General features: G+C 35.2%; 1 protein-coding gene across 1 annotated transcript in view; it reads right to left on the bottom strand.

Annotated features, from left to right (window-relative positions):
- The window catches only part of DNAH8 (dynein axonemal heavy chain 8), a 147,484-nt gene that overhangs the window by 110,145 nt on the left and 20,226 nt on the right, over positions 1–17,113 (bottom strand). Inside the window, exons 15-25 of the mRNA XM_021289465.2 lie at positions 16,649–16,748; positions 14,333–14,452; positions 12,379–12,514; positions 11,210–11,397; positions 10,285–10,365; positions 8,295–8,411; positions 5,915–6,034; positions 4,970–5,108; positions 3,798–3,892; positions 2,820–2,926; positions 1,317–1,419 (exon numbers count right to left, since the gene is read on the bottom strand). Of these exons, the coding sequence (XP_021145140.2) occupies positions 1,317–1,419; positions 2,820–2,926; positions 3,798–3,892; positions 4,970–5,108; positions 5,915–6,034; positions 8,295–8,411; positions 10,285–10,365; positions 11,210–11,397; positions 12,379–12,514; positions 14,333–14,452; positions 16,649–16,748 (1,306 nt within the window). The remainder of the gene's footprint in view (positions 1–1,316; positions 1,420–2,819; positions 2,927–3,797; positions 3,893–4,969; positions 5,109–5,914; positions 6,035–8,294; positions 8,412–10,284; positions 10,366–11,209; positions 11,398–12,378; positions 12,515–14,332; positions 14,453–16,648; positions 16,749–17,113) is intronic.

The raw sequence follows: 17,113 nt of genomic DNA, 5'->3' as shown, positions 1-17,113 counted from the left end.
TCACGTCAGCACACTTAGGCCTCTAGCCCGTTTTATTTAGTAGCACACAAACAGCCGTGAAGTCCAGAACCCAAAACTTTTTGAACTGTATTAGCAGCAATAGTGCTAATTGTTTGAAAATAATTCTATATAAGATAAGGAGGAGTAAAGGCACACATCAATGTCTCCAAAATACTAAGCAGGAGGACAAACCTACCTGAGAGTGACCTAGGAAGGAACAGCAAAACAGCATTCCTTGTTAAACTTCAGAAGAAAGGTCACTCTTGTGATATGCCCAATCCTCAAATATAGTTCTCAGAACATTATCTTATAGCTTTAATGAGCAAGCTGTTATTTTGAAACTATGAAATCATAGAATGACAGAATGGTTTGTGCTGGAAGGGACTTAAAAGATTATCTAGTTCCAACCCCGCTCCCATGGGCAGGGTCACCTTCCACTAGACCAGGTTGCTCAAAGCCCCATCCAGCCTGGCCTTGAACACTTCCAGGGATGGGGCATCCACAGCTTCTCTGGGCAGCCTGTTCCAGTGCCTCACAACTCTTATCATGCACAAGTACACACACACACGGTGTGAATGGACAAAATGCCAATATGAACACTAATTCAATGTCAAAGGAATATCACCTTGGAACAGAACACTTCTTTCATTATAATTTCATTAACATAAAGCTTTTCATCTTTATAAAACTGTTGGATAATATTAAGTTAACTTCTCATATATAAAATAAAATACCATACATATTGCTGACACAGACTGATCTTACTCCACAAAACTAAAACAAATGCATGCATTTGTTCTTTGCAATCAATCTGTTTGTTTTTTTCTCTGCAAACAGAAATCCACAGCTCTTCTCTGGTTTTTGAATCTTCTCATTTTTTTCAGTGTTCTCTCCTTCTGGTCACCTAACTTTCTATTGAGATGACTAAAGTCAAACTGAGCAAAGATAATGTTCATTATTTTTTTTCAAAGGATTTTAATCACACAGGGAACAAAACAGTTAAAAAACAAATATGAAAAATCATGCAACTGCTACATGTGAAGAACTGTCATCATTCTGCAAAGAGCACTGATAAGCAGATTGCAACATAACTGCTTAAATACATAAGAATGATAAAAGGCCAGGTTCTGCAAGTATGACTAAGACAGAAACCAGGAACATTGGCACCATGAGCACATTTCATCAGTGTTTTCAGTGAACTGAAAGGTCTGAGAGACTGGATGCTGGTTCAGTAGAAGTGTGCCCACATCCTGTGCTTGGGCAAATGCAGAGATAAGACATTGTATTTTACCTTATCTATGTGACATATAACTTACCATATTGGGAACAGAAAGGTGTACTTCTGCTTTTAGAAAAGAAGGGACCTCTTCAGTTTTGCTTGAATGATCAGAAAACTTGCTTCCACCAAATGTAGCTTTGCTAAAAATAATTTTGAAACGTCATAAACACGTCACAATGAAACCACCTATCTTAGAAATCTACTTTTGAGCTATGCTTTCTAGGCAAACCCTCACGGAGAATTTTCACATTAAGTTACGAACTAGTTGACAAAAGTTACAGAAACTTCTTGTTTAAAGGGTAAAGAGAATACCCAGGGCTCCATCATTCAGAAAAATGTTACCTTGAATCCAGCCACTGCTTTAAGAATTGTTTATCCAGAATATTTTCTGATTCTGGATTTTAATCTCTCAATTTAAGAATGATGGAACTCTGCCAGTGCTGTGAGTAGGACATAAAAACATTTTACTGACCACTTCATGCAACGACCTATCAAAAGTAAAAGTTGTCTTATTATGTTTTAGATAAATCTTCAACATAACAGAAAAAAAAAGTTTCACAGACAACAAGCTAGTGCATATGAGCTGAACCCACTCAAAACTAAAACCAAAAACAAAGGGCAAAGTACAATTTCTAAATGCTATGACACGACATGGTGACCAAACAAGAGAGGATTCAATAATACAATACCATAGACAAATATGAAGGACACATGCCTATTGACATCAGTAAGATCAGGTTTTCAGTACAATTTCTATGAGAGATGTCCTCAGAAAAAGAAAAAAGTAACTCAAGCTTCAACATACGCTAATGACAAAACACATCAGCTTCATATGCTTAAAATAAATTCTCTTAATAGAATGCTAAGTAGGCTTTTCAATATATAATACATACTGAAGCAATTCTGTCTCTGAAGTGTATGCCTGTTTGAGCATAGAAGAATCTATAGAAAATACACTGAATATAAGAGAATGATAAAATCATACGTAACTTGCCATTATATAGTATTAATAAGGAGTGCATGGATGATCTTTAACCCATGGGAGCTTTGACTGCATAGCCATAGTTGCAGAAATAATCTGAAATGTGATGAACATATAGGCACACTGCCATACATGACCTAGAATGATCATTTAATTTCTAGTTATTTGTGTTGGACAATACATGGTACTAACAGCATCTTCAAAGCAATCCCAAGGGAAATATAAGGCAATAAAAACAAAAGAGTACAGGCAGAGGGGAAACAGTAGTAGAAATAAACTCCTTTTTCTGCACAAAACAAAATGCATAGACTGTAACTAACAATGTAAAGAATTACAGCATAAAAGGAAAGTGTGGGCCCAAAGCATCACTGCAACAAAAAGAGAAGGTTCTCCAGGTTCTGCTTGAGCTAAAATGCCCAGGAGGTCTGGAACTGTTTGACTAATTATACATGTGCATCTACCATTACACATGTGAATGTATATTTTCATTATTATATTAACACAGAAATAACTTTGTCCTGGTAATTTTATTGAATAAATCTTTCATTTGCAACTTACTTTGAAACAAATATTCTTTTTTTCAGACTATCCAAAGAGAGTCGAGTGGCTTTCTGGAGGCTGTCTAGCAGCTGGTGACTGAAATAGGCAACCATCTCTCTACATTTCTGCAATAAATAAAATGTACATTATTCACTATTGTATTCAGACAGAAACCTGAAGATTATTTCAGGTGGTTTTAAGTCAAACATATTAGTCTTATCTGAAGGAATTTATGCTGTAAGTTACACAACAAACACAGGGAGAGAAGCTGAGGAAAAAAATAGCTTGGAAGTAAGTAAAGCCTGCCTGAAAAAGAGAATATAGCATTTGAGGAAATTCAATTTGTCTTAGACACAGAATACAGAGATCTGGCTGAAGTCTCATACTCCTTCAAAAAAACACTGGCGCATATGTACCCTTTTCAAATAAAAGATAAACACAGTAAAACCAGACTGCTGGATTAAGAATATAAAAATACAGCTACATGTAATGATCACTAGTACAAAACAACAGAATGCAATCTTGTAACATCATTGCACTTGTGCCTGCAAGTTTATGAGTCTTTGTTCTCTACTTATACTTCCCCTCTCTGCTGAGCAGGAAGAGATTATATTCTTCAAGGAAAAGGCACAAAAGTGATCTTTCTTGTTGCAGTTGAAAAAGGAGTATAGAAAGAATGAATGTTTCTGCTCATCCAAGAAGGAAAACCTGTGTTACAGCCTAGGCACAATATTTTCTCCAAACTTTTACACTTAGCACTCATATATCAAGAATTTGTTTAATAATGGTGATAATGGGAATAACATGGAATATACTTGTGAAAGCGAAAATCTACCTGAAACTCACTTTATAAGGAAGCTATTCTGTCATTTTTACATGGCATTTAATATTCCCTGTGATGTCTTTCTGTAAGGCTGATATCCAGCTACCAAAACTCAAGATACTGTTTACTAATCTGATTGGTCAAAAAAAAAAAATTCTCTTATCACAAAATACCGCTTTAAATTCATCTTCTTTATCAAGATGATGGACTGCTGAAGCATTCTTTTCCCTCTCCTCATTACTTTCAAATGTTATACGTCTTCCTTTTACTGTAAATTGAAAAAAAATACATTTTCCATTAAATGAACATTGTGTTCTGCTTTGAAGCATACTGTCCCCCATCTTTACAGGCAAAACAATATTGCTTTTTGCGTTAGCAGTACCTGGATCAGATAGTTGGTTATATTTCACACTTTTTTTTTTTTACACCAGGAATGTGGTTAAGAGCCTCAGTCTAACAAACACCATGCACTACAAATATGTTAATAAAGATAAGTAGGCAGGCATGGATATATCAGCCAGAAACAAACAAGCAAGCCAATCAACATAAACAATTTAACAAAATACAGAGAACTATCTTTGAATCAGGTTTTTCTGGTTGCATCATATTGAACTACCTGGAGTACTGACTCTGACTATGCTTTTATACCTGGAGGAAACTGAACCCAGAATGAAAAAAATCCTGTATAAGGAAAGGAGCTCCATTACTGATTAAGCTCCAAATTACCTTGTTCTTTAAAACAGAATATTTTTCTCCAACTATAAACTATATCTCCTATAATGGTTACAGGACCTCCCGAAATCTTGGTAACACACTGCAGAGCAGTGTGAACCAGCCATATTGATCAGCTGTGAGACTCATATGCTAGCAGTTGATAGTCAATTGACTGCACTTAAACTGACCAGCCAGTAAAGCACTAGTGTAAGAGATACAATTCTATGGTAGCAGAAAAGTCACAGACAGAGGGACAGTACCCAATACCTGACATAGCTGAGAAGAGAGAGACACTATTTCATTTCATGGAGTGGAAAAAATAAAAAAATTATGAGTGATTAAGAGAAACTGAACCATCACTTTCTTCCACTAGAGCAAATATCTTGGTAATCTAAACAGAAGGGCAGAGTTTAGTTCTAGAAACCCCACCAATACTGAATTTGCTCTGTATTTCACAGGGCAGTGTTTTAGTTTAACAGTGGTAAATGAAAGCAGAACTGTGACACAAATGAAACCATAGTGAGAAGAAGTCTGAAGACAATTAGCTAAAACAATGAAATTCTGGTATGTACTAGTTAAATCTACAGAATGAGGAACAGAAAATATTATTTAAATAATCAACATCAGCTACCTGGTGATGCGTGTTTCTCTGAGGTTTTCTTAGATATAATTTCATAATTCTTTTCAAATATAGATATTAGTTCTTGAACAGCATCTTCAATTTGTATGCTTTTGTCGTTCAATAACTCAGCACGTTCTTCAGTATAAGTCTGTTAAATAAAAATACCAATGAATTATCTTAGTATCACTGATTATCTTACTACTGTTGCTCTTCATGAAGAGCCAAAACATTTCCCTCAATATTGCTTTCTTCAGACTGAGACTATTTCAATGAAACAGCAACATTTTAAAAAGAAAACTGAGAAAACAACCCCCAAATCTTTATTCAAAATTATTAAAATCTTCTGTTATATTATCACTATGTTTTTAATGTTTGGGTTTAAAAAAAAAAATATCAATTTTTGAAATGCAATGGTATTTTTAAAGGTCAGAAGAAAATCCTGAATATTGCAGGGAGTTTACAGTCTGAATGTGAAATTACCCAAATACTCTTTCAACTGTCCTCAACAATTTTATTTACTTGCACTAATTTACTAATTAAATGCATATTTAATCTCATTTGGAACCAGTGAAACTTTAAAATTCTCAAATATACTTGTTGGAAGGTATTTTTTGCCTTCTCCTTTAAAAAGAAAAATAAGGAAAATAAGGGAAATAAGGGGAAAAAAAGGCTGTGATGTCTGAGTATCTCCATATAAAAAAAAAAAAATCTCACCTGACTGTGAAGCAGTTATATAAATAAAAATTATCTATGATCAATTACAGCTTAAGTATCTCAAATACCTAAGAACCAATTTATCTCCACATAAAATCTTTTAACCACAATATTTTAATTTAAAAATGTTCTGTATCTCTACAGTGAGAAGAACTGTTTTGTAGTTTCATATTACTTTACTAGGGCATTGTTTCTAACATACTCGAGAATTCAAGTTAGAATATGTAAAGTGGCACACACCTCATTGTGGGTCAACAAATTCTCTATTGTGACAGCTCCATCTGCTGGTAAGACAATTAAAAGAGTATTTGATATTTCTTTCAATATTGAATCAATCCGCACTTCACTTAAATCATTAACCTACAAAATAGAAAATTGTATTAATACCATACATTTATTTGTAAAGTGTAATGCAGTCTATTTTAGAGATTCTAACAGGCATAAAGTGTTTTGCAGGAAAAATAAATGTATCTACCCAGTGAAAATGCAAGAACCTTACATCATAGAAAATCCTCTAAGAAAGTGACTAATTACAAAAAAAAAAAAAAATCTGGGGTAAAATAACCAACACAAAAGACCTCAAGATGAGAGAAGCAGAGAAAAAATGAAGCACAGCAATGTGTCATTAAGTTATGGTAATTAGGGGCTATTTACAATGGCTAAATATAGTCTGTTTTCAGTGTGAATTGTCCACAGAGGGAATCTGGGGAGAGAAATACCCCACAAAAATTTAGCCTTTGCTAACTTGTTCCATTGTAATCTGGAATTTGAACAATGAAAAAAAGTCTGGAAATATATGGTTACTGTTGCCACAGAAAATGAGAACCCTATTGCTAAGAGTATATGCCTTTAAATCCTGCACAGTGTGATATTACAATTCTAAAAAGATTAGTAGTGTCCACAATTTCATTTCAGGCAGTCCTTTAAAAACAAAATCTTGTAATTCTTAATTATTTGTTGGTTCTATGTTGGGAAACTGAGACATATGAATCCATGAAAAAGGGAAATCTTTAGAGGAATTTGATGTTTCCACTTATTCACAAAGTTTCTGGTTATCAGCACTGTATTTTTAAAGTCACTGTGTGATTAAAATTATTTCACAAAGAGTATAAGGCAAGACTACTTCTGAACCATAATAGCAATTATCTAATATTTGAATGAGCTTCTTTTGACAGCATTTTGAGATTATGAGTCTTGGAAACTAAATGAATGAGTGACAACGGAAAGAATTATGTCCTGTGCCCGGAGAACATCATCAACCCATCCATTAAAAGAACAGAAAAATAACTCTTGCTCCACTATCTTATCCATGCTAGGCTCCTGAAGAATCCTTGCTGTTTTAACAGCAGTTTTAGGCAGATGGGCAGATGAGTCTAGATGTAAGGCAAGGGCAGGCCTGCTGTAACTTGCTTGATGGGTTAGTCTTCAGCCCTACTTCTTTTATTCAACACGGCTTTTCACCGGGTTTTTGATTCTAAATTACAGCATTATCATCAATCAGTCAACTATTTTGAAGTGGTTTTGTCATGACAGAATCCAAATAAAGCTGACTTCTCTCCATTTTTTTTTTTTACTTGAAATATTGTGCATCTGTAATATCTTGTTCATCACAGTATCATTTATATTTCTGCTTTACATCACTTTTCCCCTATTTGTTCACGATAACCCATTCACAGGAATCAAGGGTCTAACCAAGTTTACATATTTATGTATTCATATGGGAGGGGTAAGAGAGACAGAAATACACACAACCTACATGTTTAAGGAAAATAGAGTATGCCTAAAAAAGACATGGTTATTTCAGGTATATTTAGGCTCAAAGAATTATCAATTTCTTAAATAGTTAATATTTTTTCATTTTTGGGTTTCAGTAGCAAACAGAGCACTTGATCATAATTCTGGTTTTCTGCCATACAGGGAAAAAAAGTGGATATACCCACCAGTCATTAACAATCTCCTACCACAGAAGACACACCTTATGGTATTGATAGGAGAGATCATAGGCATACAGTTCAACCATCAATCCAGATGAATGATCTGACTAGCAAGATAATGTCTTTGAAAGGAAAAGAACCAACACAGGTCCTCAAACATGTTACTGGAATTAAAATAATTCAGAAATCATGTGGCAAACACTAAGGGAGGAAAAAAGCACAGACGCAGTCAGCATACAGAGAACTGTGAGGGAGAAGTGTGCTCCCTTTTATTATTATATTGGCTGCACAAAGAGGAGACAGCTTCACAGCATACCTGCTATGAATACAGTTAATGCTAAAAAACTCTCCACTGGGCCCTGTTTACATGGCGGTATCTTGTGTGCAACTGCACTCATGGGCAAGCACTTAAGAGAAGCAGAGGTACACTCTGAAAATCAGAGTGGTGGTCACAGAATCTGAGAACAATTGGAAATATATTCTACTGCAGGAATGGAAGCAAAGATCAAACATTTGAGGGTAACAACGGAAGAGAATCATGGAGTACATCATTCTTCAAAAAGAAAGAACATACTTTAAAAAGCAAACAAAATTTCTATGTATTTCAAGTGGTACAAAAATAAGCACAGATTAGTTTCCAATATGAAGAGCTTATAATTTCATTTATATAGTGATAAAGTGTATACCTTTTTAAAAAACTGTTTAAACATATACAGAACTTGATCAGCTTCTTGAAAGAAACTTTCCAGTGTCACAGATGACCAAGTCAGCATGGTAAGTCCTTGCCTCAACACAGTTTCCATCTAAGCATAAAAATATAATTTTGTAGATTAAAAAAAAAAAAAAAAAAAAGCCATTATTGTTAGAATCACTAATGTCACTGATGAAGGAGTTGTGTGTAAGTTTTACAAGGAAGGTTACATGGTTTCAAGGAAAATATCAAAGGAATTTAAGCAATATTGGAGAAAGGGAGGGTAGTGCATACTATAGCCTCTGTCTGCAACTGTCAAGAGTAGATGTTCAGCAACAATCTTCCCCTTCCTGTTCTCCTAGGTAGCATCTTTTAGTGTTTCCTACTACTGTGTAAAATTAAAATCAAGTCCACTATTGATCTTGCATTTCATCCTTTAATATATATCTTGACCACTCTCAACAGCATAATTAGTAGTCTTTCAACCTCATGCATCTATCTAATGACATTTTTCCTTTGTCCCTTTTTGAATCACAGTGGTCCTCTCCAAATTTTGTAATGGCTTCAATGCTATTTTAAAAAATCCTGTCTTTCCCTACCATTTCCCTTACTGAATTCTTGGGTTTCCACAGCCTGCAGAAATCAGCTCATTTCCCTGTCTCTGTATGATCTACACCAAAATCCTTCCTTCATTGCAGATCCTGTACCTTCAAAGCAGATAGGACACTGAGGAAAAGGAGTCTTATACTACTGCCAGGCTATGAAAACAAACCTTTCCAGACTCTCTCACAGAGCTCCCTCGAAATTTTTGCCTAGCACTCCAAAGCTTCTCACTGATTTCCAAGTACACAGCCACCACAATTCCAAATTTTGCCATCTCCTTGAAGTGACAGAAATTTAATTATGCTTAATTGCTGAGAAACTTTGAACTGATTACACTCATATTTAATTGTAAACAGCCAGCTATCACATCTGCTCTTACATCTTAACATTTACCAAGTCACTGCCTGGACTTCAACCCTTCACTTCGTTCTAATGCTTCTTTTTGCTATGTCTATATTGCGACTACAACTGTTAATTCAGCTCAAATAGACACACAATTATTTGCAAATGCAGCTATTACTATCATCTTTATATACATGGTTTTCTTCTTCTGTTGTTTGTACAATATTCATCCTTCTCTTTTGTCAGTTGTTTCCTCTAAAATACAGAGGTGTACAACTCCCTCTATGATATACTCATGTTTACATAAATATCACTACAGTAAAGACTACAATCATTTTATCTTTTTCTCTTTTATTATTTAACTCATATGAACACAGACAATATTTTTGTTTCTTATACTTCAGCACATGCCAGCTATGTAGTCCCACAAACTTAAGCAAACTCTGCAACCTTTTGATATTATTATTTACAACCAAAAAGGGAAAAGTTACTTAGAACAATCACACACATACAATCACACATACACTTGCAAGTGTTTGGCAAAACGAAGTGGCTTGTCGTATATACATTCTCTACCTCCGATAAAACTGTGCCTTTAGTGTAGCACATAACCTTTCTACATCACTGAAGAGACTGACTCAATTCACAAGACTAACAATTCTCTCCAGGCAGAGACAAGGATCACAACACTTACTATTTCAGCTAAACTAAAAGCAAAACTTCCTGTGAAAACTTCTAAAACTGAAATAAGTGATAATTTACTTCCATGTCAGAGATTTGTGTAGACAAACAGACCCACAAAATCGATATTCTTTTTTCTACTACATTTCCATCTCATAGGCAATAAGATTATTCTACTGTGATACACATTATTTGAGAACTGTATAGAGGAAACAAAGAGCAAATTTTTTGTCTTAAATGTTCTAGTAAAATTAAGTTCACGACATGCAGATCCATCTAAATATTTTAAAATTATAAACTACTATTAAGATATTCTATGTTCTTTTGAAGAATACTGAAGTGCATTTAACAATACCAACCTTCTTCATTTTGGGAGACATTAGATCTACAAACATCACTGGTGTTTCTTGACACAAATCTTCATAACATTGGAGAAGACCCTGTTAATTATTAGAAAGGGTAGTATCAAGAAGAATATTTTAAGTCCTTTCTTTACTGAAGGAAATAACCTGTTAAACAATCAAATCATCAGAAAAAACACAGAAAACAATACAAGACTACATTTGAAAACAAGTGTAGAATTTTACACAGATATTACATATCTATGTACATAATTTCTGGAATGCAGTGAATCCGTACCATGCTACACAAGGAAAAACTAATGACCATAACTTGCAATACCCTCTTGCAATCAAGTAGCATGTGCTTTAGATAAATAAAGTCACATATAAACTCAGTTTTAAAACATCCTCTTGTCTTATGTCTTACACACACACAAATCTTGTATGGTACAACTCATCCACAAGATATAAGATTCTTGAAATACTACAACAACAGCAAATACTACAAGTATCAAAACCCTGACTTCTCTGGCAGGTAATCTGCAAAATTCTAGATGTTTTTGTGGCTCATCATATCTTCCAATCCAGAAGAATTCCAATCTTTGCTTCTCAAAAACTGTAAAACTATGTTTTACTGAATTTCAGAGTGAACATTTTTTTGATGGCTTCAATTATTTCATCACCAGAGCTTATGTAACATGTCACAGAATATAAAAAAATATATATGCTTACACTTAAGTGTACTAGCCCACACAGCAGTTAGCAGAGGTTTTTCAAATAAGAACCTCTATGTCCACCTGTGCATTCCACAAATTTACCATTAACTACCTCATACTCAGCTTTAATATTTATTTAACCACAGAGGAAAGTTTACAGTTAATCAGATTTTCTTTTTTTTTTTTTTTTTTGAAAAAAGAGTAATCGTGATAATTTTTAAATTTACCTCTAAACGTAACTTGTTTGACTTCAGCTTATTTTCCATTTTTAATATAGTTTTTGCTTGCTCAGGCACTTCCAGACCCAACTTTATCATACATTTGGTCTCTCGCACAATCTCTGGAATTTGGGGATTAACGTTAACCAGGAACTTCCCAGTTATAGGATGACGCACAAGTATTGTCGTTTCTAAGGCTGTGAAGACATTTTTATATCAGTTTCTAAGACAAACAACTGTTTCTATTATATAAATTATTATAGAATAAGGATTTCTGACATTACTATACAATGATTAAATATGTATTGTTACTTGTGAAATAGCTTCACATTGTTTCCAGTTAAAGAAATTGTACAACCGACTTTCACCATATTAACTTTCTGCCATATAAAACCTTTTTCTTAATAAGCTACACAAGCATAAGATCCAGCCTTATTTGTGGCATATGTTTTCTTAGCTCAAGTTAGAAAACTATGAACTTCATTTTCTGAGATGTGCTTATGAGATGTGCTCAGTATCTTACAAGATTTTGTTAACCCAGAGCATTAAAGCTGATATAGGGATATTGCAAAAATACAAAACAAAATAAAAGCCCAAATAGCAACACAAAAACTTCTGTTAACTGTGCGATGACAAGATTTTATTCTTATAGATTGGCTCCTAGTTTTGAATCCCACAGAGTGTCTATAATTTACATGAAAAATCTACTCAAATTTTTAATATTTTTTCAAACTTTGATTCTCATTTAATCTTAAAATAATAAACCTTGATTATCATTTTTTCTAGTCATAAAGTAATACTTCTCCTGAGAGGGACTGGGATAATACAACTGTAGAAATTATTGTAGTAGAAAGAAAACAAGAAGAATTATTAAATGGTATATATAAAGAATTTGAATACAAAAATGAACAACTGTGTGCCTTAAATTTGTTTCACTACTGTTTCCAGCCACTCCTCAAACAGTGCACCATATGTGGAAATCTCTGCATCAAAAACAAGTTTCAAGGTCAGTAAGGACAGAGATTTGTATTATTGGGCCTGCTTATTCATTTATACATTTTAAGTGTAAACGAGGCTTTAAAAAAAATCTGATTTGTGTAAATTTAGCATTCAATAACAGTAAAAACAAACAAACAAACAAACAAACAAATGCCACAATTATATACTTAATTACTTACGATGTTGTAATTGTGAAATTTCCTTCACCCACGCTTTATGATAGACTACCTCGAATGCCACCAATACATAGGCAATTCTGTTATATAATCGAACAACTGCTTTGCCTTCTGGACTAGCCAAGATATTTGATTTTTCCTATCAAAAACAAAGTACATTCAAATTAAAACCATATCAAAAGAAAACCATACTATTCAGTAATGGAATTTCTTGTTCCCAGACTATTTGAGATATCATCTGGAATGAAACTGAAGACCAGATTCTTAGTTAAAGTGCTGCAGCCATTGTGTGGGTCCTACAACAAACTTGCTTTTTTCAGTGATATGAAAACATATACACCAGACAATTTCAGGATGTCAGGCAATCCACATTTATGCCTTAAGCTACTCCTAGCAGCCATTTGGTAAAGAGACATGATTCTCCATAGAGAACAGAAGAGCTGGGCACTCAGTTAAAATACAGGACATTAGTCGTGTGTACTAGGCCCAGTCTGCTCCACTAAAAAAAAGAAGAAGAAAAGCACCACTGGCTGGAATGGCAAAATATGTCTTTCAGCAATACGAAGACAGGCATATAAATAATTCAGTGCATATTTCCAGCTTGGGGTGCTAGTTCAGTGGTAAGTCAAAGAAAGTGTTCTTCTGTATTATAGTAAGGTTTTTAATACCGTCTCTCACAGCTTCCTTCTGGACAAGTTGTCCAGCTGTGGAATGAGTGGGTTCACAGCACACTGGGTGAAAAACACTTTCTGAGGGGCAGAGCTCAAAGCATCATAAGTGAATGGGGCTACATCTGGCTGGTGACCGGTCACCAAGGTTCCTCAAAATTCAATTCTAAGGCCAGTTCTGTTCAATACGTTTATCAATGATCTGGATGCAGGAGTTGAACATGCCAGTAGCAAGTGATGATGATAGCAAACTGGGAGGTGCTGTTGACTCTCTTGAGGGACAGGAGACATTGTAGAGGGATCTAGATATATTGGAGCACTGGGTGATGACTAATGGGATTAAATCTAAGAAGTCAAAAAGCTGGATCCTGCACCTAGGACAGAGTAACATGAGGCACAAATATAAACTGGGAGAGGAGTGGCTGGCAAGCAGCACTGCAGAAAGGGATCTGGGGGTGCTGGTTGACAGCAGCTCAGTACAAGACAGCAATATGTGCCCTGGTAGCCAAGAGGGCAAACCACATCCTGGGGGCAAACATGGTATAGTCAGACGGTCAAAAGAGGTGATTGTCCCACTGTGTTCAGTGTTCGTGCAGCCTCACCTTCAGTACAATGTGCAGTTTAAGAAGGATGTGAAGGTCCTTGAATGCATCCAGAAAAGGGCAACAAAGCTGGTGACAGGACTGGAAGGAATGTCCTATGAGGAGCAGCTGAGGATTTTGGGCTTGTCTAGTTTGGAGAAAAGGAGGCTGAGGGGCAACCTCAGCGCTGTCTACAGCTTCCTGAGGAAGCGAAATGGAGAGGGAGACGCCAAGCTCTTCTCCCTGGTATCTAGTGACAGGACATGTGGGAAAGGTTCAAAGCTGCGCCAGGAGGGGTTTAGACTGGATATTAGGAAGAATTTTTTTACTGAGAGGCTGGTCAAACACCCTAGAGAGGTGGTTAATGCCCCAAGCCTGTCAATGTTTAAGAGGCATTCGGACAATACCCTGAAAAAAACACTTTAACTTTTGTTCAGCCCTGAATTAGTCAGGCAGTTGGACTAGAAGATCGTCGTACATCCTCTCCAACTGAAACAACCTATTATGGTCTATTCTAGTCTAGTACTATATCTTGAATCTACAACAGCAATTACTGCAGAGCTTTTTTAACTAGATATTCACATACTAAGAAACAGGTTGCCTAGCATGTGAGAAGTGACATCATTGTAGCCAGGACCATTATGGTCACTCTACTGAAGATAGTTCACTGTTACACAAGACATGTAATTTTTCCTCACATCAACTTACATGGAAATAGTTGATTGGTTCATTTATCCTTCTGAATAGCTGTCTCGCCCACAATATCTTTCCTGCAACAGGTGGCATGTTTCGAGCAAGCGGAGGGTCATCTTTCTGACGTTGGTAAAGCTACAATAAGAATTAAACACATGTATTTAAAAAAAAAAAATCTGTTGAAATATTAAACTAATTTTCTTCCGGTACCACAATTTCTTCCTCCTTGCAAACAGATTAAATTTCTGTAGAGTCATACAACAGTTCATTGAGAGAAAAATGTAGTTCTTCCCCCACTTGCTAGCTTCTGAGATGCACATGTTGATACCATTGTCGGTATGTCTCCTGTCTTCATTATCTCATGCTGTTTCTTAGTTGTGCTTACTTATGACAGAGCCCTGAGTACACCAAGAGGCTTTGCAAACCTACAAGCTGAGCAGGCAGCATTCAAGGCCAAGCCTGACAGGTGCAGCTGTGTAACATTGGAACCATCTGCTGTGAAAGCGAGCTGTGTAAGGAAGTACTGTGAGAACCATTGTTGGGGCCTTTCCTCCTTTACTCAGAACTGCCCTCAGGAAAAGCCTAATCTATATTGGTAACTGAGAGGTTTTACCTGAATAAAAATGTCAACATTATTCTTCGGACACATGCACCTGACTAATAGCTAACATTTCAGGAGTTTGATTTGATGATTCTTGTGGATCCCCTCCACCTCATGATAATCTATGATTCTGTGGTATGCTCTTTTCTACTTCTTCTCACCAGTATGCATTTAAAGGCTCCTGCATACACAGACCATACTTTTATCTGTGCTCAAACTGAGGAAAAATAAAAAGGGACCCTGCTCACTGAATGGCTGCATTATAGTCGAGAAAAATTTGGACTAAAATAATTGCATACCAAATTTGCATTGACAAATTATTCAAGCACTTTAGAACCAGTATTGCAGTGGGAGCAAGTTTTTATTAGAAATAACTTGCCTGACAAAGATAAAAAGCAGTCCAATAATATCTAATAAATATTTAGAACTGGCCAGTATATTGGTGACATATTCTTCAAGAGAAGAAGAATATTTGTATCCATCCAACTTCAGGCATGTAAACTCACGCTGTGGTAACACAAACAGCTGTAATGCTTAAGCAAACACCACTCTTCACTTCCTGGCATGTCGTCTTACCCCTAAACTGTATCCTGCACAGTCCCAACAAAAGAAATTCAAGTAGCTTCATGGTGAACTTAAGAGAGGAACTGAGCTGGATTAAACCCCCTCAGAAATTATATCTATTTTTTTGGCTGGGATAAAGCAGCCAAGGCTTGGGTCAATGATTCCTTCAGCTGGTAGTGTTGCTGTAAATATGTTCATCAAATTAAGCCAGTAATTAGAGTTTCAGGAAGTGTTATATACAGTAAGTAGAGAAAGGACACTGCAAAGAGTGGTTCAGAGCAGCTATTCTGGGCTACGGTTTTAAGTCACAGTTTGTAGGAATCATTTTCTAGTAAGTCCAGAGTTTACAGATAGTTGGCTCTTCATGTAAACACATGTCATTCATCCAACAAAATGTAAGCATCTCTAAAAAACTATTTATACCAGTTTGGTTTTCCAGATTCCTTTTATAGTCATAAAAAAAAAAAAAAAAAAAAAAAGGCCATTTCAAGATTATTATTTAAATCCTCATGTTAACACATAAAATAGATCAGATGAACTGACTCTAGAATACACATTTCTTTTCTAGGTAGAAAGGGAGTATGGATGTCTAGTTCTGATACAGATGTTTATTTTGCAGACATATGAAGTCTGGTTAGATGAATTCCACTGTAAAAGTTTAAAGTCAAGTGACATGAACAGTTCCCAGAAGTTAATTCTCATTTATGCTAGTCATGGTACACTACACAAATCACAGAAAATTATTTTATAATTAACATAAATGCAATTTACCTACATTTTGTATCTATTTTATACTGTCTCAACATCAGATAATTGCCATTTATAAATGCAAATTAACTGTAAAGGCCTCATATAATAAAAAACTGAAAGTTATATTCAAGTGATAAGCACAGCCAGTAAAGAACATGCTTTTTTTTTTTTTTTCTTTAATTGATGAAGAAACAACAGAAAAAGTTTTGGTTTAAAAAGTAAAATTGTGTGAGACATTCATCTGCAGTAGTATGTATATTGTCTACACACTTAGGTCTGTTTTCTGTAACAGGAAAATAGAAGTATGATAAATCGAGCATTGACAGCTAGCAAAATAGGCAGAATAAGAAAAATCTTGAAATACTAGTTCTTGTTTTAACATGAAGTTTAAAACTTATTGCAAAGAAATTAAATACCTTTTTAGTAGCTTCAAGTTCTGCTACATAATGTTGAAGAATACGACCAACAGTGCACACTATTTCCTCTTGAAGGCATGGCATTCTCAGCTTTTGAAACCTGTATTAAAAATGAGTACCCAAAATGATATTTCTAAAATGCAGGGTTTGTTGGTTGTTTTTTTGTTTTTGGTTTTGGTTTTTGGTTTTTTTTGGGGGCCATGGAGGGGGAGGTGGTGGTGGTGTTACATGAACATTACACAAAATTAAATAAGCACAAATCTAGTAAATGGTTCTGGATCTGGAAAATTTTTTCACATTGAACAATTTAAGCAAGTTGGAAAGTTCTGCCCTGGTGGGGTTTTTTGTTATTGTGGCAGGTTTTTTTAGCTTTTAATTTAGTATCCTCTTGTATACATGAAATAAACCGCAATGAAATCAAGAAACATGAGAATATATGATTCCCACAAGAAAGCTAAAATGCAT

Source organism: Columba livia, chromosome 3, assembly GCF_036013475.1.
Source record: "Columba livia isolate bColLiv1 breed racing homer chromosome 3, bColLiv1.pat.W.v2, whole genome shotgun sequence".
In the NCBI taxonomy this organism is placed as follows: Eukaryota; Metazoa; Chordata; class Aves; order Columbiformes; family Columbidae; genus Columba; species Columba livia.
This window is presented reverse-complemented; position numbering and strand designations above follow the sequence as displayed.